Source organism: Eptatretus burgeri, chromosome 9 (assembly GCF_056783735.1).
Source record: "Eptatretus burgeri isolate ZD-2024b chromosome 9, Ebu_testis_v1, whole genome shotgun sequence".
Classification (NCBI taxonomy): domain Eukaryota; kingdom Metazoa; phylum Chordata; class Myxini; order Myxiniformes; family Myxinidae; genus Eptatretus; species Eptatretus burgeri.
In genome coordinates this window covers 92,945,921-92,971,851 of record NC_140969.1, presented here as the reverse complement: position 1 = coordinate 92,971,851, position 25,931 = coordinate 92,945,921, and the positions used below count along the sequence as shown (strand labels likewise).

Sequence of the window (25,931 nt, the reverse complement as noted above, 5' to 3'; positions counted from 1 at the left end):
AGTTGTCTCGTCTTTTTGGTGTCTTTTGCATAGCCTGGTGTTGGCTTAGTGGTTGGGGTGGCGGCTTGGGATCCCAGGGTCCTGAGTTCAAGCCCCGTTGGCCGCTGAATTAATACACACCAGGAGGTTGACTCAGCCTGTCATCCTTCCGAGGTCGGCAAAATAAGTACCAGTGTACCTGTAAGGGGGACATCTTTTGATTTGATTTTGATTCCACATCAGTGGCAAAAGCTGCGTCCCAACGAATGATGCAACCAGCAGCCACAGGCTGCACTCGATAGAATGTGAGGTGTCTTTTGCAATCATTCCAATTTATGTAAACGTATCGTAGTAACAATTTATTTGTCTTTTATTATCTTGGAAAAAAAAGGAAATTGAATGAGGAAAGCAATAATGGCAGAGTAAATGATACTGTTTGGCATTTTGTTCAAACTACATGCTTGTTTTGTACAACCAGACTCGGTGGTGTAATGGTTAGAATGTCCGCTATGAGTCTGGGAAGTCGGCGGTTCAAACTTCAATCCCTGGTGGAATCGTACCAAATGATATGTGTTGGTTCCTTTCTTGACGTCCAGCATTTAAAAGGCTACAGCACAGACAATCCCTATAGATTGGCTTCCATGGGGAGGAGGAAATTCCTCCTTATGAAATGCCCATCTGAGTGCAGTGAGACAAGTGGTGCTATTGCTGGGATGTCACTGGTACCCAGAGTACCCCAGGAAGTGACAGCATTTCATCCAAGCTCAGCGGCCATGTTTGTCTCGTCATTACGTCTGTGCGTGTGTGTGTGTGTGTGTGTGTGTGTGTGTGTGTGTGTGTGTGTGTGTGTGTGTGTGTGTGTGTGTGTGATTTGCAGCTCCATTACAGTTCTTTCCTCTGTCTCTCTCTCTCAAATACATATATATATATATATACATATATATATATATATATATATATATATATATATATATATATATATATATATATATATATATATATATACATAGACACATTTCACACAATCTTCACCGAGGCAGACTCGCTCCACCCACATTCCAACCCTGCCTACAACGGGACCACGTGACCACATCACATCACCAAGGAGGACTAACCCGGATGTACAATGCACGCCCAATAACTTGCCAAGTTTTAATACACATACTTATTTTACCAGATCATGCAGGAAGCAGATGCAAAGGAAGCAGACAATCGATGAAGGATGATTAGCATTAACAACAGGGAGAAAAGTTATGATTTTGTTTTCCACTCTGACATCAGTGTGTTGGATCGGAAGAGGATTAACACAAGGCAAAATAACGTAGGCCACACACTCGATTGTTCACTGGGCTTTGAGGAAGTTCGTGTGTCACGAACGAAAGGTTGCCTTGAGATTTGGTCGGCTCATGCTCGTTTGTGTTAAGATAAGTGTGAGCTTGATCGAGTTTTATCATTTTGGTTGGCTGTACAATTTAATAATTACAATGGATCATCCCAACTGCAAAAACCTTATTTCATACATATATATGTTTCTTTGGATGAGTATAAGGTTAAACTCGCATGTAAGTATCAGATCAGGTAAACTTCATGTTTTTCTTCGGTTATATCATCAATGAGTTTGTGGTCAAAGTAAAGATTGTGGGCCATACCCAGTGGGCTAAAATCTCGTAAGCTAGCAATCATGGGGTGGGGGCCTGAAGGGGGGGGGGACTTTGCTGCCAAAATTGTTACTTTTGAATAAAACCATTATCATGAAACAACAGCAAGAATCATGCAATGTCACTTACGGAAGGCCTCTTCCATTCCAGGCGCATGGGCAGTGACTGGCTGTAGAAAACGGAGGATGGTATAGCAGGAAAGTCTGGGTCTTCAAAGAGCACACCCTGTTCGACACACTCTTTGCATAGCTGATGGAAGCTTTTGCCCTTGCTAGAAACAAGGCCTGCACTGCGGTTTACAATGGCGTTACCCGTGGGTTTACCACGAATGAGCGGTTTGGAGGGTTTGGGTCCTTCCCTTGGCTGTGGAAGCTTGTGTATGTTGAAGGTATATGGCATCCTTCTGCTCTTCTTTTTCACTTATACTCCAAAACTGTACAGATAAACAATTTGTCGAAGAAACAAAACCATTCGGATCATTTTCCTGTTGATCTTGGGATGAAGTCATTCGAAAAGTTAATATTGACAACTTTTGAGCAAAAGACGACACTAAAAGGAGCTCCTTGCCCAAATCAATAGTCGCTTTTGATTCCACAATTTAAAACTATAAAAAAAAGGAAATTGATATCAGTATTGTAGAAGTTTACTTAAACACTCATTGTTTTCCATAGCATGCTAAACATTAACATCTCACAGTGATTTTATTCTTACAATATCAGAAGTTTTCATGAGAATTAAAAAATTCAACACACATATCAATTCCGCACATGATGAAAATCCACAGCATGTAACTTCCTCATCATAAAGCCTTTTCCAGAATATTATATTCACACACACTTCAGTTTAAAGAATAATAAAACAGCACGGCAGAGCATCACAGTGCTCACAAAAAAGTCGCGAAACAGGGGTTCTAATTTCAGTCTTAAAACCAACGAATGCCCATCCTGCTGAAGCAAAGCAGTAACTGTCAGCGATATATGTTACAAACACCAAGCCAGCTATATAATGTGCTTGCATTAAGTCATGGATGTCAAATCAAATGACTCTTTAAAAACGAGACCAATGTGCTGGCTAAACTACACGTCCCAACAGGTACTTTGTGTGTAAAAATTAAAGGACTCAAGATCAAATCCAAACAAACTTTCAGGGTTTACATACTTGGCATGTTTTGCAAATCTGGAAGAAAATCTGTTACTTACTGTCTGAGACTTCTGCTCTTGATCGAATGAATGACAATATTAATTTAACCAGTCTTTTTCGACCGGAAAAAATTTGTTTGCTCAACAACTGTTTCGTAAGAGTGATGGAGAACTTGCATACACCGACCCCTCTACTCTGTGCTGTTCTACCCCCGAGTTAAGTCAAGTTTAAACTTCCCTATTTAGAAAGTCTTTAATTAGACTCTTGGCCACTCTCGGAAGGATAGTCCCCAATGCTTTGATATGATATTCCTTATTTATTGTCATTCAATACATACAATGAAAACATTTTAAAAGTGAACAGGATAACTTTCGTAAGAATCTTTACAATGACAATATAATCAATTGTGGAAGGTAAAAAAACATGTTCAAAAGAAGCAAAATAACAACATCCAATTAAATGAAGCTGATATTACATATCATTAACAATCGCATAATAAACAAAAAACTAGAACGACAACCTTCGACGTCACGATGTCGCCAGATGTGCCTCTGCCTCCATTATTACATCATTATAATACTTGTACCAAGTTTGATTTAAATTCCTGAACCAAGATTAAAAAATTAAATAATTCTGGCTGCCAGACTATGCATCTGATCAGGTTTAAATTTAAAACATATATTCCACATGTCGACTCAATCATAACTGTGACATTTCACATTGATTGATGAAGTGATTCAAGAGAAAGACTTTTAGATCCTCGTGGAGGATCTCTAAGTCTTACTCACGTTATTGTTCTTCATCTTCTTCTTGTGGACTTTTTTGTTTCACAGCCTACAGTTTTCATCGAAACTTCCTGAAACTTGGCATGTCTATGTAAAAATACCCTGCGCAGACAGTAACCATCTCCGATTTTGAAAATTCCTCCTAGAAAAAAAAGTTATGACGTCAAAACATCTCCACTAATGGAAATCGCCTAAAAAATTATCTCCGAAACTAGGCAAGCTTTTTGAATTCTGTTTGCGGGAATCGAACAGGGCATTTGCAGAGATGAATTACCGCACATATGATACATCACTATGATGTCGTATGAATTTTTATGACATCATTCCTATTTTTTGACATTTTTTGTTTCACAACCCAGAGTTTTCATCGGATCTTCGTGAAACTTGCCATGTATATGCAGAAACCCCACGTGCAGACATAACAGTAACCATCTCCGATTTTGGAAATTTTTCCGAGAAAAAAAGTTGACGACATAATATCGCCGCTAATGGAAATCGCCTATAACATTATCTCCGAAACTAGGCAAGCTGTTTGAATTTTGTTTGCGGGAATCAAGCTGGGCATTAGCACAGATAATTTATCGCAAACCTGATACATCACAATGACGTCATATTCGTTTTTATGACGTCATCATTAAGAGGACGAGGATCTTAGCTCATTTGAGCTTGTTTTTGAAGAATTTCGTTCAAACCATGTGACCTATTACTTATTTGTAGACATCCTGGTATCTGCAAGGCTTGGAGAACATGTCAGTGAAGTTTCCCCTCGAGCTGTCAAGCCTTTCTGCAGAACATTTTAAAATGTTTATTTTTCAAAAAAAATCATAGCTACCAAACCACGTGACCTGACGTTATAGGTGGAGAGCTTTTGGTTCCTCATGGATAGGTGATCATACCTGTAAAGTTTCGCCACGATCTGTTCAGCCATTACGGAAAAGAAGATTTTTGAAGGTTTTTTTGTAAAAAAAAACAAAAACATGAGTGCCGAACCACATGACCGATGATGTCATCAATTTTTTTGCCAATTACAATTTATCCCGAGATGACCCTCAAAATTTTTCATACTGATCGGATAAAGCGTTTTACATGAAATTATGACGTCATAAGGAAACCGCATATGACATAAAAAAAAAATCACCTTTCTTTCCCATGGGGAGTACTTCACATGTGACAAGTTTCAATTTTTTTCCATGGAGCGGTTTGGGAGATAGAGGTCCAAAGTTTTTCCTTTTTTCCAACATGGCTGCCACACCACATGACTTATGATGTCATAGTTATCACAAAAACATTCTGCATGAGTAGTTGCAACCTTGGTGAAAATTTCGTGAAATTTCGATGGTGAAAAAAAACAAACATGCTGCCCCGCTTCGATCAGACATCTAACCCACGATGCCATCTTTATCAAATCAAATTCAGAATGGGTGGCCGATCACGTCTTTGGAGTTTCACATTGATCAGACAAGGCTTTGTCCAACATGGCTGCGAGACCATGTGACCTATGATGTTAAATTTTCAACCAACATTCCCCATGCCGAGTCTATCATATTTAAAAAAAAATATTTCTCTGAAACCGCTTCGCCTTTCGATTCAAGACTTTGCAGCTATGATCAACTGCCTTTGCTGCATACATGTGACTTAAAAATGACATCATCAGTTATGTGGTGTGGCAGCCACATTGGTTTCAAGGAGAATAATAAAAAATATTTTTTTCAGAAACCGCTGTAACAATCGATGCGAAACTTTGCAGTTGTGATTCACTGTCCTTGCTTCATGTAATGCAATATATTTGATATGGATCTGTTAAGCAGTTTTTGAGAAAATGGTTTTTTAATTTTCGGTTTTCAAACTAAAATGGCTGCCAAACCATGTGACAAATGGCATTGAAAATATGAACTCTGCCCAAGTTTCGGTGGTGCATCATGTGTGTGTGTGTGTGAAGTTTCATTTTGATCGGATAGGGTTCGTTTTTCTATCCAATATGGCTGCCACACCATGTGAACTATGACGTCATCATTTCCACACTGCATGCAGGTATAGGGTTTGATGATACTTGGTAAATTTCGCTTCGACCGGATAAGCTGTTCCAGAGAAAACATTATTTAATATTTTTCTTCAATCCAATATGGCCACCGAACCACATGACATCAATTATTCTTCATCATCCTAATGTCCACAGGTCATGGGAAACATGTCTGTGAAATGTCCCCTCAATCTGTCCAACCGTTCTGAAGGTTTGAGGGTAAATCCAAGATGGCTGCCAGAACATGTGACCTATGACGTCATAGTTATCAAATTATATTCAGCATGAATAGTCGATTATTTGTGTGCAGTTTCTCTTCGATCTGGAGAAGAATTTTCTTTTCCTTTTGTTTTTTAAACAATATGGCTGCGAACCACACGATGGATGACGTCATTTTTTCTTTGTTGAAATATTTCCCTCGATGAAATTTATTAAGATGACATAAGCAGATATAAAGAAAAGAAAAGTGATTATATATTTTTAAAAAATTGTTAATAATTACCCTCGCTGAAGGAGAGGGTGTTGCGTTTGGGTCCGTTTGTTTGTTTGTTTATCTGTCTGGAAAGAACTTTCGTGTTTTTCTCCACAACTGCTTGTCGGATTGAGACAAAATTTGCCAAATAGGCGCGCCTCCTCATGCAGAATGTTTCTACAAAAGTATGACATCGTAGGTCATGTGGTACAGGTCCCATCTTGGAAAAACCTAAAAAGCTTTGCACCTCTACATCTCCAAAATCACTCAATGGAAAAAATTGAAACATGGCTCATTGTCAAGTACTTCCCATGCGGAACACGATATGTTAATGATGATGTCATCGGTGCCTTCATAATGACGTCACTAGTTATAGTAAGAAATCACTAGGACAGTGAGGAACTCTGAGTGCACTCTAAAAAATTAACACACTTTCACTTCAACCTCCTCAAACTGACAAACACTACAAGCCATTCGAGTGTTGCACAAAACTTCCAAGATTGCTGCTGTGTCTATGAAATGTGCACAGTCCATTCATGGCAGAGGGGAAGATGTAGACCTTCAATCTTCACACACTGCGTTTCGGTGTCATAGTCAAACTTCACAGAGCGCTCTTCTTTCACTGAAAACATAAGACATGGTCGTAAAACGCTATCATTACATGAGCAAGATTAAAGCATTACGAGACCATTTACAAATAGCCGTGCCAATTCACCTGCGTGAAGGAGTGTGACTTTAGATGGGCAAGCCTCACCCATGCTCACCAGACTTTCTATGTAGGTTGGGGTGGAAAACTCACCAGACGATGAGTCAAGTCTGCAGAAATCATGCAACCAAAGTGATGGCAAGATTTCCCTTTGACAAAATGGTATCGTGCATTTCCTAAGTCAAATGGCGATGCTTTATCTCTGTGGACAATGTTAATCCAGTAGCTCGATACTCACTTAGCCATAATCGTGCCAGAAGAGTACATGAAGTTGCAGAGTAGGAAACAATTAGATTTCTGGTAAGCAAAAGAATACTCATCATCGGCAAACAGCTGTCCCTTTGCATTTCCCTGTAAGATCAGCAAGGAAAAAACAAAATCGGTTCAAGTGCAGCCAAAACGATTCCTGGGCCAGGATATTGATCAGATCAAAAGCATCGAGTTTTTTTAAGCAGAAACAAAATATCTTTCACTCCAGATTCAAACTAAGTATCACCGGAATAAATAGTGTCAAGGCCTATACTGACCATTTGAAAGTCTTACAGGGGACCATTGGTGGTTGGGGATGGGAGTTTGTAAATATAATATGAAGAAAAAGAAGGGTGGGGTGTTGAAAAGAGGAGGGAGAAAAGGAAAAGGAACTTGGGAGGAAGGATGCAAGAAAGAGAGGGAAGAACATTTTATGGGAGACTCGCAGATGGGGAGGGGGGTATTGAACACGCCACCATTTTTTATGCAACCAATACGTGGATAACCGCTCGCATCAGCTGGAAAACCCACCAGTGTATTCCTTGCCAAGACAGTCCTTCAGCATCACCTGTTCTACATTTGGATTTCTGGTATCACATGCACTTGGGGAAACAGCTCTGATTATCCCTGCCTTTTAAATAAACACTTAAAAACGTCCTTGTATTAAATGTGAAAACATAATTGTGTTACATTTAAAGCTTGGCCAATACTGATCACAAAAATTATATTACATCAATCCCTGGTCAGGTTCATGGCTTTCTATTGTCATGGATCAATTTTGTCTCGTAGAAATACCCCTTCAACATAAAAATATTCTCTCCGCCATAAAAAAAACACTGAACAGGTATAATTCCGGTTCCGGTTTTGAGCGGCAAGAGGTCTCCTTCGGGGCTCCCTGCTGACATTCTCAAAGTTAAGTTCCGGTTGTTATTTGTCCCGTTTTAACTGTTTAATTTTCTCACCTACATGTTAATGTGTGTTCCTAGTTCGGTTTTGTTTCAAAAATCGTGCTATTTTGTGAGTATTTATGTCGACGTTCTCACCTGGTGTTTGAGGCCTAGTCCTAGGCTTGAGGCCTACCGGTTCCACTTGGTGTTTGATCGTTTTTTTTTTTTGTTTGTTTGTTTTTTCTCCCCATTACCTTCAATTTCTATCCTCCCCATTACCTTCAATTTTCATCCTCCCCACTTTCCAAACATCCCCCATTCTCCCAACTAATCTCTTTCTTATCTCAAAAAAAAAAAAAAAAAAATCCAACAACAACAACAACAACAACCTTCTCCCGATTCTGCTACTTCTTCTTCCTCTTAACTTCCTCCTCGTCTTCCTCGATTTCTTTTTTTTGTTTTTTACACTTCCATGACCTAATCTGTTGAACTCTCTCATACATTAATATTAACAACAAAAACGATCTTATAATGCTTCATCTTCCTCTCTCACACATGTGGTACTCTTTACTGTTTCACAATGCACTACTCTTCTGCTATTTTAACAGACTGCTCTCATTTCGACCTCTCCTTCATTCCTTGCCTAAAAAATCCAACTATTACAGCGCTTCTTCTCTCCATTCTCTGAATTCGCCTTCATTGCATCCATCAAGAATTGTGTTAAATCGCATCTCTGACCTAAAACTTTTAAAAACCACAGTTTGCCATGGATGCTCGCTTTCCATCAACCATTCTTTTTTCCAACTTCAGTGCCAACTCACCCCCTCACCCCTCACTCTCACTCTCAAAGCAACCATCCCACTCTTCTCCCTCCAAGCCTCCCTCTCACCTCTTTCAAAAATTCCCCCTCACCTTTCTCCCACCTTTCATCCCCCTCACTCTTCCTTCTCTAAGTTGCCCCCCCCTCTCATCCACCAACCTGCCTCCCTCCACTGCCCTCTCACCTCCATCTCTTCACTCCACCTTCTCAAATCCTCAACTGCCATCTTCCTTGTCTCTTGTCCCCCCTCTCTCACAGCACCACAGAGCCTTTTCTCCTCCTCATTCGGCCCCCTCCCCTCGCTATTCTGCAATACCCCACACTCCTTCAGCAACCCTCCTTACCTCCCCCCCTCGTCCCTCGTCCGACCCTCCCCCGCCCCCTCCACCTCTTGCACCAAAAGCCTCCTCCCCTACCTCTTCATTAAAAGTGTGGACCTCAAATATCCGGGGCCTTCGCTCAAACCTTTCAGATCTTTCCATGCAGGTTGCCACTGACAAACCAGACATTATCTGCCTAACAGAAACTTTCCTCTCCCAAGACGTGTCTGACTCCCAAGTATCTCTCCCTGGTTACTCCCTCTTACGGTATGACAGACCTGAGCCTCGTCCTGGTGGAGGTGTTGCTCTCTTCATCAAAGACTCTATTCCTCACTCTCCCTGCACTGCTCTCACTCCCCCACACCCCCAGGAATACCTCTGGCTTCGGCTTCCCCTCCACTCCCACCTCATGTTTATATGTGTACTGTACCGTCCACCGAACAGTGATGACTCCATCTACACCTCACTCTCCGAAAACATGGACCATCTTCTATCTTCTCATCCAAACTCTCTCTTCCTCTTATGTGGCGACTTCAATTGTCATCACGCCAGTTGGCTAGGTGTGGGTACCTCTCTCACCTGCCATGGGACATCAGCAAAAGCTTTCTGTGACTCATTGGGACTGACTCAATCGGTCAACTTCCCGACCCGGATCTCAACCAATGGTACTCCATCTCTTCTGGATCTGATTTTGACAAATTTCCCTGACAATATCTGCTGCTCTTCCTTCGCTCCAATTGGTTCTTCTGACCACGTCCTTATTAAAGTGGACATCTCTCTGGCTGTTATCAGAGAACCACCTCACCGCCGTCGAGTCTGGCATTTCACTCAAGCCGACTGGCAGGGTCTCCGAGCAGCCATCAAACTTACAGACTGGTCTCCTATCACTACTTTCTCAAACATCAACTCATCCTGGGAATTCTTTCAAAGAAACTTGCTCTCCCTCATGCACAGATTTATCCCCTCTCGTGTTCAGTTGTCTTACCCTTCCTCCCGCCCTTGGTTTACTGAAGCTTGTGGCGAGGCAGTTGTCCTGAAACAACTTGCCTTTGCCTCATGGAAAGCAAACCCAACTGAGGGCAATCTCAGTTCTTTCCACAAAGCTCGGAACAAGTGTGTAGCTACCCTCAGGAGAGCCAGAAAACAACATCTTTCTCATCTCAAGTCTGAACTCTCAAACCTCTCTCCCTCCTCAAAATCCTGGTGGCGTTTAATCAAATCTGTTTCTGGTGTATGTTCCCCCTCCATCCCCTCCCTTACCTCAAATGGCCGCACTGCTGATTCCACACGTGATAAAGCTGAATGTCTAAACTCGGTGTTTGCAGCTAAATCTTATGTCCCAAACCCATCACTATCTCTACCCACTTTACCCAGTCGCACCCAACTGTCCCTGGACTCTGTATCCTTTTCTCCTGACAAGGTGGAGAGCTTGCTTTCAAACCTCGAGTCAGATTCTGCAACCGGTCCAGACGGCATCAGCCCACGTGTCCTCAAAGCCTGCTCTTCTGCTCTTGCTCACCCTCTCTCTGTTCTATTCACCCTCTCATTTTCCCAAGGTCATCTGCCATCTGCTTGGAAATCTGCTAACATCACTGCCCTGCATAAAAGGTGCAAAAACAGATCCCTGTAACTATAGACCAATCAGCCTTCTCCCAATCATCAGCAAGGTTATGGAATCCATCATCGCTTCAGACATGAAATCCTTCCTCTTCTCCAATGGCTTGATTTCCAATCATCAATTTGGTTTCAGACCAGGTCACTCTACCCTAGATATGCTGCTACTGCTCTCCCATCAATGGATGGAGGTCCTCAATGCCAGACAGGAAATCCGAGCCGTATCCCTGGACATATCATGTGCTTTTGACACAGTCTGGCACCCTGCCCTACTCACCAAACTCTCTGCCCATGGTATTCAAGGCCATCTCCACTCATGGCTCGCAGACTTCCTCTCCTGTCGCAGTCAACGTGTGGCCCTAAATGGAGTTCTTTCATCCCCTCTTCCTGTGCAGGCTGGAGTTCCTCAAGGTAGCGTTCTGGGCCCTGTTCTTTTTCTGGTTTTCATCAATGATCTCTCGGACTCTCTGGAAAATCCTCTATTTCTCTTTGCCGATGACTCAACCCTCTGCCGTACCATCTGTCATCCCTCAGCCCGGCAAGCAGCAGCTTCTTCGCTCACTGCAGATCTGGATAAAATCACAAACTGGTCCAACACGTGGAACATGTCTTTCAATCCAGACAAATCTCACACTCACTATGTCTCTTCGAAAGGACCGTTTACAAAACCCCCCCATCCACTTTCTCAACAATCCTCTGGAAGAAGTCTTTTCTTTCAAGCTTCTGGGTCTCACTATCTGCCATGACCTTTCCTGGGAAAGTCACATTTCCAACCTTGCCTCAAAAGCCAGTCGCCGACTGGGAATCCTCCGTCGTGCAAAGTCCTTCCTCGGCCCTCTTGAGCTCCTGACCACTTACAAAGCTTTTGTCCGTAGCCTGATGGAGTACTGCTCTCCCCTCTGGGCTGGTGCTCCTGCCTCCCACCTTTCTCGACTTCACGCTGTCGAAACCAGGGCTTTTAAGATCATTGGCATCTCCCGCAATGAAGCTGAGTCTTTGGGCCTCTCACTCAATCACCGCAGGTTGGTCGGTGGTCTTTCTGTCTTCTACCGACTCCTCTCCAGCCTTGCCCCCTGCTCTCTCTGCGATTTGTCCCAACCACATTTCCACAGGGCGCTCAAGGTCCGCCAACAACCCCCTTCTGGTAAAACTACCAAAATCACGAATCACTGCTCATCTTCACTCTTTCATTCCTCTTTTTTCCCGCCTTTGGAATAAACTTCCTCACTCTATTCTTTCCCATTCTTCCCTTCAGGCTTTCAAAACAGCTGTTCACCACCACCTCTTATCTTCCCCCATCCAAATCCTCGATCTTTTCTACCCCCGATAATCCACCCAAGCCCACCTCCTTCAATTCCCCTGCTTTCCTTCCTGAAAGTCCCTGTAATGTCCATCTTCTCTTCGCCATGTTCCCCGTCCCATCCCCATCCCTCTCCCTTCCACAGTTCACGTGTCTGTTCCCCAATGTTTTGTCCCTTCCACTCCCGCCCCTCTTGTCTCATGCCTCCTTGCTGTGAGTTGTGTGTTAGCTCTCATACGAGCCTCGACCAAGGTATACAAAAAAAAAAAAAAAAAAAAAAAAAAAAAAATTGATAATATAATTGTTGAAAGACTGTTCTCGCATTCATTTGAAGTGCGGTTTTGGCATGAGGGATGTGCATTATGCAGAACACCTGAATGCAAGTTTCCTTTTGACGTAATTGCCTCGTGCAACAATTACTTCGCAAATGCAACTCATACACCCTTAGGTTTTGAGATTAAACAACAGCAACAGTTTTAAGATTAAACAATTCCTCTCCGAATACAACCTAAACCCCGGTTTGCTTTACTTATAGCTGCCTGGCACTGTGCTGCCTGCTTACCTCCCGTATCGATTACCACCCCCAGATTTTTCTCCTGTGTGACATGCTCCAAAATTACCCCTTGTATCTTGGAATCTCTATTTTCATTGTTCTTTCCCATTCCCATCCCCTTACACTTGCTCAGGTTAAATTCCATCTGCCAATCTTTTGCCCAATCTATGCAAGTATCAATACTTTCCTGTATCTGATCACTACCCCCTCTGCTATCCACCTTACCTCCAAGCTTTGTGTCATCTGCAAATTTGGAAAACCTACTCTTCACCCCATTATCTAAATCGTTGATGTAAATAATGAATAGTAATGGTCCGAGTACTGATCCCCGAGGTATCCCACTACTTGCATCCTCCCAGCAAGACATCCTCCCACTCACAGCCACTCTTTGCTTCCTTTCACTAAGCTAGTTTTCAATCCAATTAGCTACCTGACCAACCACTCCACAAGCCCTCACTTTGGCTAACAACCTCCGATATGGTACCTTATCAAATGCCTTCTTAAAGTCCAGATATACTATGTCCACTGCCTTTCCCTCATCCACCCAATCAGACACTGCTTCATAGAACTCTAAAATATTTGTTAGACAGGAACTACCTTTGGTAAACCAATGCTGAAGACATCTCATTCGTTTGTATTTATTTAAATGTTCCTCATCTGGTACCTAATTAATGTCTCCAACACCTTCCCCACAACTGAAGTCAAACTAACAGATCTATAGTTTCCCAATTCTTCTCTGGATCCTTTCTTAAATAATAGTGTTACATTTGCTCCTCTCCAATCCTCCGGTACCTGTCCTGACTCCAGTGAGCTATTGAAAATATCCGTTAACATCTCGCTTACCTGCTCAGCCACCTCCATCAATACTCTTGTGTACATACTATCTGAACCCGGAGCCTTATCCACTCTTCGATTACCTAGCTGTTCCTTTACTTCCTCCACTCCAACCTGGATCTTCTGTAAAAGCCCTTCCTCACCTCCTTGATAAATACTCTCAGCTATTGGCAATTCCCTGACTGTTCTTGTGTAAAAGTTGAAGAAAAATACCAGTTTAATAAGCCTGCCATCTCACTTTCATCACTAACCACTCTCCCGGTGCTATTCCTCAATGGGCCCACACTGGTCCTCACCTGTTCTTTTCCCCTGATATATTTAAAGAAAGCCTTGCTATTATATTTAATATTCTGAGCCATGTCCTTCTCATCCTCTCTTTTGGCTTGCCGAGTTATTTTCTTCACTTGCCTCTGTTTACTCCAATAATTATATAAATCTAATTCCAGTCCTCTTATTTTAAACCTAATAAATGCCTTTTGCCTCTCCTTAATAGCATTCCTTATCTCACTGTTCAGCCACCCTGGTCTCTTTCGACATTTAGTTTTACACCTCATTGGAATGTACTTACTCTGCACTCTACACATTTGGTCCTTGAAGGTTTCCCATTTCTCTGATGCTGATTGTCCTGTTGTTAGAGTCTCCCAATCTACATCACCCAACTCTCTCCTCATACCCTCAAAGTTTGCCTTCCCAAAATCCAATAGCCTTACCCTACTATCCTGAACTCTAACCCTCTCTACAGAATCTTTGCACACACAATGTTATGGTCACTTGCTCCTAAATGCTCCCCAACCTCCACCTCCTCCACCATATTGAGATCGTTACTTAAAAGGAGGTCTAACACTGCACTCCCCCTCATGGGCTTATCTACAAACTGGGTTAAAAAGCAATCTTGGAATAAAACTAGGAAATCCTCATCTGCTCTGCCCTTTCCCTGTTCCTGGACCCAATCTATCCCTGGCAAGTTAAAATCCCCCATAATCAATACTCTTCCCTTTCCACATGCCCTTTTGAATACTTCATGTCCTCCTTCCTCCTCCTCTTCCTTCACACCCGGCACCTTATAAAAACATCCTTCCAGTATCTTACTGTTTTAACAATCTCTAATCTCTTCCCACACAGAATCCTCAACATTTATTCCTTCCTTAATGTCACCCCCCCCCTTTCTCTTGATACAATGCTGTCCTTTACCCAGATTATTACTCCTCCTATTCTCTCCTTCCTATCACACTGATACCCCTTGTAGCTTTCTAATCCTGTCCTCCAGTTACTCTCCTCCTTAAACCATGTCTCACTCACTGCAACTATATCAAACTCCTCGCTATCCACTTTGGCTTCAAGCTCTTCCATCTTATTATTTAAACTTCTGGCCTTGGTATAGAATATATTTAACTTTTCCCTTCCTCAAATTACTTCCTCAAATTCCTTCCCTTCCTCAAAAAAATAAAATTCCTTCTATTTTTTGCCTGGCCTCACTCCTTACAATATTACATCATCCGTTTGTTCCTCAGTAGCTTCCCAACCTTCCACTAACCTAAGAAAGCCTGAATTTCTTCCTCAATTCCCACTGGAAACCTTTCTGCCCCCTTTCTATTTAACATACGTTGATCATTCTGGAAACACTCCCTTTGTCCCCTAAATGATTCCCACTGCTTGTTGAATGTAAAACCTTCCTCCCTACACCATTCTTCCATCCATTGGTTGATATCTATTGCTCTGCTCATAATTTCCATATCGTTTCCTCATCTTGGGAGAATCCCAGAAAACATGACCTCACAACCCTTTGCTTTCTGCCGCTTACCCAATATCCTGTATCTATTTTTCAAAACCTCTGAGTAAACTTTCCCAACATCATTCGCTCCTAGGTGTACCACAACCAACTTATTTCTTCCATGACCCGATACAATATCGTTTCCCTTCCTTCAATGTCTCAAACTCCCTCTCCTTCAAAACTGTACAGAATTCTACGTCTGCAATCCTTCCTGCAGAATGAAGAATCTACATATTCAATAATCTCATCACCCACAAAAACTGTCTCCCATACCTTATGTCTACCAATTTATATTTCGGCACCTACACCACTGTCTGCACCGGCTGTACCGTCACCACTGCCTGCCCCTGCTGCACCGTCGTCACCACCTTCCCCCGCTGCACCATCACCACCACCTTCCCCCGCTGCACTGTCACCACCACCACATGCTCCTGCTGCACCGTCACCACCACTTGCCCCCAATGCATCGTCACCACTTCCAATGTCCTCAGCAACCTCACTCCACAACTTTAACCAACTATTATCTACAAATTTCTCACATTCATCTACTTGCTGCAAATTATCTATCTGTTCCTTCAACCTTGTAATAACTATCCTCAAGGGGACGATTTTCTCACACTTCCTGCAACATTAAGAACCGTCTGCTTCCCCTACTGTTGAAGTGGCGCACATTGAGCATCTATCACATGTTATGAACTCCTCTTTCTTTCTCCTTCGGTCTTTATTTATACCCTTTTTAATCCCCATACTCCCAAGGCCCCAACTGACTTTACGCTAAACTTAACACAAGGCCTCCCCCTGCTTCTTTCAATAAACTAACAAAAATACTCGCTAAAATTGTTATGAATACCAATACATCTTTATCAATAGTTTTACAGCCCCTGACACAAATCATGATAACAAAATATGCAAACCACACACAAAAAAAACACTTCTTTTGATTTTTTTCAGGATATTTGATCTGAAAAAGACCTGACAAAGAAAGGACAAAAAAAAACAACAACACAATTTCAGGAAATTTGACCAATTTCCCTGAAAATATCTGCTGTTCTTCCTTCGCTCCAATCGGTTCATCAGACCAAATGCTTGTCAAAGTAGACATCTCTCTGGCTGTTATTAGAGAACCATCTCAGTGCCGTCGAGTCTGCCATTTCACTTAGGCTGACAGGCAGGGTCTCCAAGCAGCCATCAAACTTCTAGACTGGTCTCCCATCTCTGTGTCCTCAATATCAACTCATCCTGGGAATTCTTTCAAAGAAACTTGCTCCATCCCATGCACAGATTTATCCCCTCTCATCTTCAGTTGTCATGCCCTTCCTCCCACCAATGGCACATTGAAGCTTGTGGTGAGGCAGTTGTCCTGAAACAACTTGCCTTCACCTCATGGAAGGCTAATCCAACTGAGGGTAATATCAGTTCCTTCCACAAAGCTCAGAACAAGTGTGTGTCTACCCTCAGGGCAGCCAGAAAACAACATCTTTCTCATATCAAGTCTGAACTCTCAAACCTGTCTCCCTCCTCCAAATCCTGGTGGCATCCAGTTAAGTCTATTTCTGGGGTATGTTCCCCCTCCATCCCCTCCCTTATCTCAAATGGCCAAACAGCTGACTGCACGTGAAAAGGCTGAATGCCTAAACTCTGCTTGCTTTTAAATATTGTGTCCCAAACCCATTGCTTTCTGTACCCACCTTACCCAGTCACACCCAGCTGTCCCTGGACTCTGTGTCCTTTTCTCCTGACAAGGTGGAGAGCTTGCTGTCAAACCTCGACTCAGATTCTGCAACCGGTCCAGACAGCATCAGCCCACGTGTCTTAAAACCTGTTCCTCTGCTCTTGCCCACCCTCTCTCTGTTCTATTCACCCTCTCATTTGCTCAAGGTCATCTGCCATCTGCTTGGAAATCAGCAAACATTACTGCCCTGCATAAAAAGGTGCAAAAACAGATCCCTGCAACTACAGACCAATCAGCCTTCTCCCAATCATCAGCAAGGTTATGGAATCCATCATCGCTTCAGATATTAAATTCCTCCTCTTATCCAATGGTTTGATTTCCGATCATTAATTTGGTTTCAGACCAGGTCACTCTGCCCTGGATATGCTGCTTCTGCTCTCCCAACAATGGATGGAGATCCTCAATGCCAGACATGAAATCAGAGCCATATCCCTAAACATATCACGTGCTTTCAATATAGTCTGGCACCCTGCCCTGCTCATCAAACTCTCTTCCTATGGTATCCAAGGACATTTCCTCTCATGGCTCGCAGACTTCCTCTCCTGTTGCAGCCAACGTGTGGCCCTAAAGGGAGTTCTCTCATCCCCTCTTCCTGTCCAGGCTGGAGTTCCTCAAGGCAATGTTCTGGGCCATGTTCTTTTTCTGGTTTTCATCAATGATCTCTCTAACTCTCTGGAAAACCCTCTTTATCTCTTTTCTGATGAATCCACCCTCTGTCGTACCATATGTCATCCATCAGGTCGGCAAGCAGCAGCTTCTTCACTATCTGCAGATCTGGATAAAATCACAAACTGGTCCAACACGTGGAACATCTTTCAATCCTGACAAATCTCACTCTCACGATGTCTCTCCAAAAGGACCATCTGGAATCCCCCCCAATCTACTTTCTCAACAATCCTCTTGAAGTAGTCCTTTCATTCCAGCTTCTGGGTCTCACTATTGGCCATGGTCTTTCCTGGGAAAGTCACATTTCCAAGGTGGCCTCCAAAGCCAGTCACCGACCGGCATCCTCTGTCATGCAAAGTCCTTCCTTGGCACACCTGAGCTCCTGACCACGTACAAAGCTTTCGTCCACAACCTGATGGAGTACTGCTCTCCCCTTTGGGCTGGTACTCCCGCCTCTCACCTTTCTTGGCGTCACGCTATGGAAACCAAGGAATTTAGGATCATTGGTATCCCCGTGATGAGGCTGAGTCTTTGGGTCTCTCACTCTCTCACCACAGGTAGGTCGGGGGTCTTTCTGTCTTCTTCAGTCTCCTCTCCGGCCTCATCCCCCTGCTCTGTCTGAGATATGTCCCCCCATATTTCCGTAGGGCGCTTGAGGTCCGCCAGCAACCCCTTCTGGTAAAACTACCATAAGCAAGAATCACTGCTCACCTTCATTCTTTCATTCCTCTTTTTTTTCCCTGCCTTTGGAACAAACTCCCACACTCTTCAATCCCATTCTTCCCTCCAGGTCTTCAAAACAGATGTTTACAACCATCTCTTATCTTCCCCCACCCAAACCCACGATCTTTTCAACCCCCATTAATCCACCCCAAACCCACCTTTTTCAAATTCCCTGCTTTTCTTCCTGAAAGTCCCTGTAGTGTCCATCTTGTTTACCACGTGTACCCCGCCCCACCCCTCCCACTTCCGCAGATCTCATGTCTCTGTTCCACACTGTGTTTTTCCTTCCCTCTCCCACCCCTCTTGTCTCCTACTCCCCTTGTTGTATGTTCTGTGTGTCCGCTCTCATTCGAGCCTCGACAGTGTATACAAAAAAAAGTCCATACGCAGCCAGATAACTGTACGTGGAAGATACACATCTTTTTAATTGCTGTAAGCATCGAGCTAACAGAGTCACTTTGAAAAACACGTCTTACCTGTGCATCATGCGCTATGTACAGCACGTAAGGGATACTGCGCTGGAGTACAGATGATCCTTTGACGAGGGCTTTGCGTGGGACAATGGTTCCGCCTTTTTGGTAAACAGGAATCTATGGGGGTGTACAAAACGGCAATGAATAGGTTGATGCATTTACCTTTTTAGAGCAGAGTGCATTGTTTATCCATTTTGAGCAATAGTCATTTTGGGGGACGTTTGCTCATCGCTGAATCATTACAATTCAAATATTGTGTAAACAACTATGTAATTACTTTTCGTTTCTCAAGTGAGCTTCACATATACAAGCAAATCTGGAATGTCTGTAACTATTTAGAGAAGCTATGTTCTATGTTCTAGCTTCTCCATCAGCGTCGACTTTGTATACAAAAGCTCATGAAAATGTTGATGCTGAATGAATGAGCAATAAATATGAGAAGAGAAAACGAGTCACTATTTGATATATTCGTGCAAGTGTGCATGCCAGGTGTCCTGTCTTGCAGCATTTACTGGTGGTCCTTAAAATACCATGTTGGTTTGTTTTTGCAAGAATAGGCCATTCTGTGCAAGTACCCTTGCCAAATTGCAATTTTGCGTTGGGAAAGACAATAGCAAATCACCCGGTATACATGATACTGCTTCATGAGCACTGGTGCTTTAAAAAGAGTTTGGACTCATCATTATCCTCAATGTATTGATTTCATGCGTTTCTACAAAACTCTGCGAAATGAAATCTGAGAAAGTACAAAATATAATTTAATTGTCTTGCTTTCAGATATTTGCATCGTTGAGCAAGGTAGGAGTGTGAACCCAACAAGTTTAATGAAAATAAATGAAAGAAATCCAGCTCATGGATTTCATCGTCATCATTGTCATCATGGATATTCATCGTTGTCGGGCCGTTGGTCCCATGATGATCATTTTCGTGAGTGGGTTCCACAAGGTACATTTGTGTGGGAGGGGGTGCGTGAACAAAATCAACGAGGTGCAGACACAAAGGTTCGGTTGCCAGAAAAAATATATATTTAAAGAGACAAAATAAAATTTTAAAACGGGGAAAAACGTAAAATAGGATGTGTTTTCAATGACGGAAAGGCTAAATAATGCCTGGGACTATGAGCCCGTACTGCATCCAGTCGAGCTCTGAAGACAGCAACTGATGGTCGAAAGACAGCAACCACATCAGAAGGGAAAGCATTCCAGAGGTTCACAGAAGGCATTTATACCCCCTATGCAGGATATGGAGTTTTCTTGATTGAAAATATAACTGGAAGACGTTGAGTAAGTTTCATTACTAACAAATAAGGTGAACATGACTGGTAGGATTAGCAAGGACTACTCGATATTAGCCCACCTTTTAGCGAGAACACCCTCTTCACTGAAGGAGTCAACTAATGAAATAAGAAATTCCACAACCTACTCGCAAATGAAGACGTGATGATGTCACATCTAAGGACCTGTCCACAAAAGACCTTTCACAATGTCTTTATGACACATCTTATCAACAGATTTTAGATGCAAACTTCCAATTGAGGCAGCTTCAATGTTCTGGAGTGTTCGATCAAACGGAGAAATAAATTTACACATTACATAATTGCATTGGAAATCAGCAACACGGTCACGTGATTGCTTTACAGAATCATGGACATACGGAGGTTAGCGTAACAGTCTTCCACAGGATGCACGGTGCTTTGTGTTGCTGGAATGAATGCACGTCATACCAATTCTGCAGAAACAACATGTATCCATATATTATTCACAATAACAACAATAACCCGTGGAAATAAGATAAAGTGTTATTTCATCACTTATCATCAAAGTTATTTCAGGCCTGGTGTTGGCTTAACGGTTAAGGTGGCTGGCTTAAGATCCTAGGGTCTTGAGTTCAAGCTCGTCGTGCTGTTGAATTACCACCAGGCGGGTTGACTCAGCCTATCATCCTTCTGAGGTCGGCAAAATGAGTACCAGCATGCTGGTAACAGGTGCATTGCATCAACGGCACGGCCACAGCCCCAGAAAATGATGCAGCCAAGCAGCCACAGGTTGCATACGAATAAATAAATAAAGTTATTTTGAAAATATGAAAAAGTATCACCTCGTCATTTCCTGGAAGATAGACTTGCACTGATTTTGCCGACTGCTCCACAACTGGATGAACCAGTAAAGCTGAACCTGCATGAATAGCACCTGGTTTAACAATCAGACCATCTAGAAACTATCAGGTTATATGGGAGCACAAGGAAAAGAAGAGATGCTGTCTTACCAATCATATACTCATCTTCCAGAGCAAAAGTTTTGATGTCAGAGGGATATTCCACCCACAGAGGCCTGGCAAACAAGTATACCTTTGTGAGGAGTGCTGAGAAAACTGAAGTCATTCTAAATTGCATTCCGAAAATTCCAAACGCAACTCCAAACCCCATGGTCTCCACTCCGTAAAAAAATTTTTTTACGTGCCCATATGGACAATACAATGCAAATCCAACCCAATTAATCTCCAATCAAAGTGTCTGTTTCTTGACTGTACAACTAAGTTTTACCCTTTGCATTTTTAAATGTTAACACACACTCTGCCTTTCTCCAGTTTTACAAATGGAGGGTCGTCTCTGCCTCTCTCCAACCACTGACCTGCATTGATATAAGTACCAATGTGGATTGCTGTTGATCATGCTCTGCCATGTTGAATATCACATTATCTCGAATATCCAGCATCAGTTGAGCAAACAAGATATCATATTGTTGTGGGAATGATCCTTAAGGGTTAATTAAACTGCTTAGTATAATGATGGTTGTTTCTTAGTATTTGTTGAGATTAGGCATAACGTAATAAAGTGTGAGGTTAGATATATGTGTCGCTAAACGCACAGTGAATTATATTATTGTACGTCTGATTTTATTTTACACCAGCCAGGGACACCAGTGGCGATCTTTTTGGATTCGGATTCTACTTTCATTATATGTACATTTATAATGTACACATACAACATGGAATTGCAGTTTGTTAATCAACAGTGTATTACGATACAACCTCGGCTAACAGGATGGACGTCAAGGTACCCACATTCACCTCCAAGCTGTCCAGCCTGGGTTTAAATGTCGACCCAGCTAAAAATGTCATCCTGGTGTTTCACAGGCAGAGTGAATCATCATTGTGCGTGTCGTTCCTACGCGTTAAACTGGGTGTCCTGTCTTCCTCCATTAGTTAATGGACATTAACATCCTCACAGTGTCCTGCATAAAGAGTAGGCGAGTTATCGCCAGCACTGTGCCAAATTACACATTCCTGCCCATTGGGAAGTCAATGACTAACCACCCAGTTTGAGACAGGGAGTTTGGCGAGTGCGGGAGAGAGAATGGGGGAGGGATGAGAGGGGGATGAGAGAGAGAGAGGGGGAAGGGGAGGGAGGGAGGGGAGAGAGAGAATAAGTGAAGGAGAGGAGGGGAGAGACAGGAGAGTGGGGGAGAGAGATGGAGAGGAGGGGAGTGGGAAGGGATAGAGAGGAGGGGAAAGATGGGGGGTGGAGAGGAATGGAGGGAGAGGAGGGGGAATAGTGAGGATTGGGGATTGTGGGGGGGAGGAAGAAGTTTCCTTTGGTATCCATGCTATCCACTCAATTCCTCAATTCCCCAATGTTTGTCTAAATGTCCCTCTATTTTGTCCTTCAACTCCAGTTTTTGTGTCCCCCTGAATTTCATCACTGTTTCTTTTGTCCAGGTGCGTCCTGATCCATTTCGTGTTCTAGCTCTTTCACGAGCATTGACTGTATGCAAAAAGTCATAGGTTGGCAACTATTGTACAGGTTTCATGGGTCGAATGGTCTCTTTCTGTGTTGAAGTTCCTTGGAAGGGAAGTCATCTACTACATATTGTGAACCATGGTGTCTGTCCGTGCGTTCGTGTGTCTCCTGTTTACGGCAGCCACTTCTCGCGCTGCATTAGAAAAGCTCAACATTCACTTTTGAAATGACGGGAGAACAGGCACGAGTAATTTTGATGCCAAATTTTATTTCCCAATCAGGACGTTTTGTCCTTTTTATTTTTAGAAAAATCCAACCTCTGCCGCACTCCAAATAGCACTCGAAGTTGAAACAGCGGTGTGTTCCATATGCTGCTCCATCATTTTGCGGTGGGCGGTATAAGTAGCTCAGAGTTTTGGTTCTGCGTGAAACCAAGAGTGCAACACAATTGACCTTATTAAAGTCCATTATATGTTATTTAAATTGATGCATTAACTTAAACTTTTCCTGTTACTGGGGATGGATATTCTTGCTGGTATATTATAATTTAAAGGATTGCTATGAATGATGTTAATTTCACAACACCCCACATTCAACTTCATTTAAATTGTAAAACTCAAAACAAAACAAAAAATGGTGAAAACAATGTATTGGTTGCCTGGACAGATACAGACAGACAAACAAACAAGCGGTCATAGACCGACCGGTATTTGCTAAATCAATCGCTGCTACCTTGACCTTTGGACCTAAAAAGCAAAAGGCTTTGCGCTGTTGAATGGTGAAACAATTCTGTGACCCAATAGTGTATTCAAATTCTGTTCAAATTTCATGTCAATCGGATGAAAATTTATGATTTTGTGACCTTAATCTTTTGACGTTTTGACCTCAAAAACAACAGGCTTCAGTGACCCAATAAAAGCCAGACGCCAGAAATAAATACAACAGAAACAACAAACAACCCTGTTCATATTTCAATTCAATCAGGTGGAAATTGATTTTATGCGGCCTTTACCTTTGACCCTTTGACGTTTTGACCTCAACACAATCGGCTTCTAGCTTCTGATTGGTGAACCAATTCATTGACCCAATACACAAATTCTGTTTAAATATCATTAATCAAATTAATGATGACACAATGATGACAAAAGCACAAATGGTAGAAACGTTATGGCCCAGACACACACACGTACGGACACACACACACACACACACACACACACACACACACACACACACACACACACACACACACACACACACACACAATTGCAAAGCCTCGTCCTCTACACATAAAAACCGAATGAATAATAATAATCAACATAAAGAGAAGTTAAATCAGAAAAACAAGTATAAATGAAAATGAAAATGATCTTGCTCAAAATGCCACAACTACATCTAAGCAACTGAAATGGTACCAAATATTGTGATGATCAATGATTGCGAATCATTCAATTCTCTCTGGGTCATCGGGACACTTTTCGTATGTATGTAGATCTTGTGTCGCAGCCAACAAGGGGTCCCATCAGGGGTGGTACAATTCTACAAGTGAACAGTTGTTAAGTGCTGAAAACCGGCACTGTCAGTGGAGGGAGGAAGGAATGTGTGGTTGTCATTCACCCCAAGCTGTATCATTCTCAGTTTAGGTAGTGTTTCTGCCAGACACCTGTTCCATCAATCATTTCCTTTCTTAACCAGTGCCTGTTTGCCGACCACTCATGCAGTTTTTGTTTGTACTTGTCGAGGACGATGTCTGTAATCTGCCAAATGGTGGAATGAATCAGCCTTCCACTGTCCATGGATGGTAATTTATAATTCATCTGAATGAGCTCTATAGGTTTTGGTGGTGGCAGTGTGTGTGTGTGTGTGTGTGTGTGTGTGTGTGTGTGTGTGTGTGTGTGTGTGTGTGTGTGTGTGTGTGTGTGTGTGTGTGTGTGTGTGTGTGTGTGTGTGTGTGTGTGTGTGTGTGTGTGGTTGTTCAATCTCTGTCCCTGTGAATACCCTAATTATACAAGATTTCAAGAAGATGCACAGCTTATAAAAGTAAATTACAATTACCAATAATGGTTATCAAAATTTCTCACCTCATGATTGGCTCTCCGGTGCAGTGCGCATGGTAGAAAGTTGTGTACCAGTAAGGTAGGAGTGCATACCGCTGGCTTATCGCTTGTCGAATGAGCTCTGTGTTTTCCTCACCAAAAAGCCAGGGTTCTCGACGAGCCGATGACATGGCTGAGTGGCCACGGAAAAATGGCTGGAAGGCCGATGCCTGATACCATCTCACAAGCAGCTCAGGAGACTCAGGGTCTTTGAAAAATCCTCCAACATCGGCTGGAGAAATGGCGATAACATTGCAGGCTTTCTCTTACAAAATCTCTGTGTAGAAAAATAAATAGCCTTTCTAGATTTAAAACATTTTTGAGCCAATTCTGCTCTGACACGTTTGAAAAATTCTTTTTTGCCGGAGTGTGAAGCAAGCATAATAATATTATGTGTCAAGCATAATACCCATGACAGCATAATAAAACAGCGTTTCAAATTACTAGGTTTGGCTTTTTAACCCCATCTTCACACAATTATGTTAATTGGTACCATTCCTGGAAATGATATCCTGGGAATGGTAGTCAAGGATGTTAAGTAATTGATGTTTTTTTATAGTGGAAACAATAAATCTATTGGACAAAGGAGTTTTGTTTTGATAATCACTTTCGTTGAGGTTGGTTTTTAAATATTTTAGCTCACCTGGACTTTAGTCCGATGAGCTTATGTGATCGAGCAGTGTCCGTAGGTTAAGTTGGTGAGCGCATCAGTCAGTCCGGAAACGCTTCAGTCATTATCGCTTGAACTAAACACACGATTTTGATTAAACTTGGCCACAAGCTTCATATCTGATGCCCAACGAAGGTGTATTGGCTGCATCAAAATCTGCGCTCAATGAGGGGATTTACGGTGGGGAAGGGGGGGGGGGTTGACCTTTTGCTTTCTTCTCAGAAACTACACACACAATTTCGATGAAACTTGACCACAACCTTCATCACCTGTGATGTACGCCAAAGTTTGTTCACGGCATAAAAAAAACAGGCTCTATGGGGGTCTGGGTGACTGTTGCTCCTGATCCAGGTGAGCTTCAGGACCCACGATTTTTAGGACAACCATGAAGGGGTAGAAATTTGTTTTCCCTTGTTGTTCAGTGTGGTTCTCAAATTCACCAACTGCCCTCCTTCTAAACTCACCTCCTCATCTCCCCCCCCCCAAAAAGGATCTTTTTTTCACTGTTAGAATGCCACCACAGCCTTTTAAATGAAACAAAAAAAATTTGCTCTTTGCTATCAAGTTGTATAGTTTACAAAAAAATATGCATAGAGAGTTTGACAATATTGTATATATATATATATATATATATATATATATATATATATATATATATATATATATATATATATATATATCGACACCCCAACCATTAAGCCAACACCATGCATGTATATATGTA

At 42.4% G+C, this 25,931-nt stretch overlaps 2 protein-coding genes across 6 annotated transcripts in view; both read right to left on the bottom strand.

Annotated features, from left to right (window-relative positions):
- CAPN3 (calpain 3) overlaps window positions 1–2,036 on the bottom strand; it is a 101,092-nt gene extending 99,056 nt beyond the window's left edge. For both annotated transcript variants that reach the window (XM_085896132.1, XM_085896133.1), the window contains exon 1: window positions 1,767–2,036. In XM_085896132.1, coding sequence (XP_085752258.1) covers window positions 1,767–2,036 — 270 coding nt within the window. The remainder of the gene's footprint in view (window positions 1–1,766) is intronic.
- A 226-nt stretch (window positions 2,037–2,262) lies between these two features.
- The window catches only part of LOC147020623 (neutral alpha-glucosidase C-like), a 74,371-nt gene continuing 50,702 nt past the window's right edge, over window positions 2,263–25,931 (bottom strand). For all 4 annotated transcript variants that reach the window (XM_085896127.1, XM_085896131.1, XM_085896128.1 and 1 more), the window contains 8 exons: window positions 24,523–24,769; window positions 20,968–21,032; window positions 20,800–20,876; window positions 20,356–20,430; window positions 18,706–18,819; window positions 6,999–7,111; window positions 6,770–6,870; window positions 2,263–6,676 (listed from right to left, as the gene is read on the bottom strand). In XM_085896127.1, coding sequence (XP_085752253.1) covers window positions 6,567–6,676; window positions 6,770–6,870; window positions 6,999–7,111; window positions 18,706–18,819; window positions 20,356–20,430; window positions 20,800–20,876; window positions 20,968–21,032; window positions 24,523–24,769 — 902 coding nt within the window. In that variant the 3' untranslated portion in view covers window positions 2,263–6,566. The remainder of the gene's footprint in view (window positions 6,677–6,769; window positions 6,871–6,998; window positions 7,112–18,705; window positions 18,820–20,355; window positions 20,431–20,799; window positions 20,877–20,967; window positions 21,033–24,522; window positions 24,770–25,931) is intronic.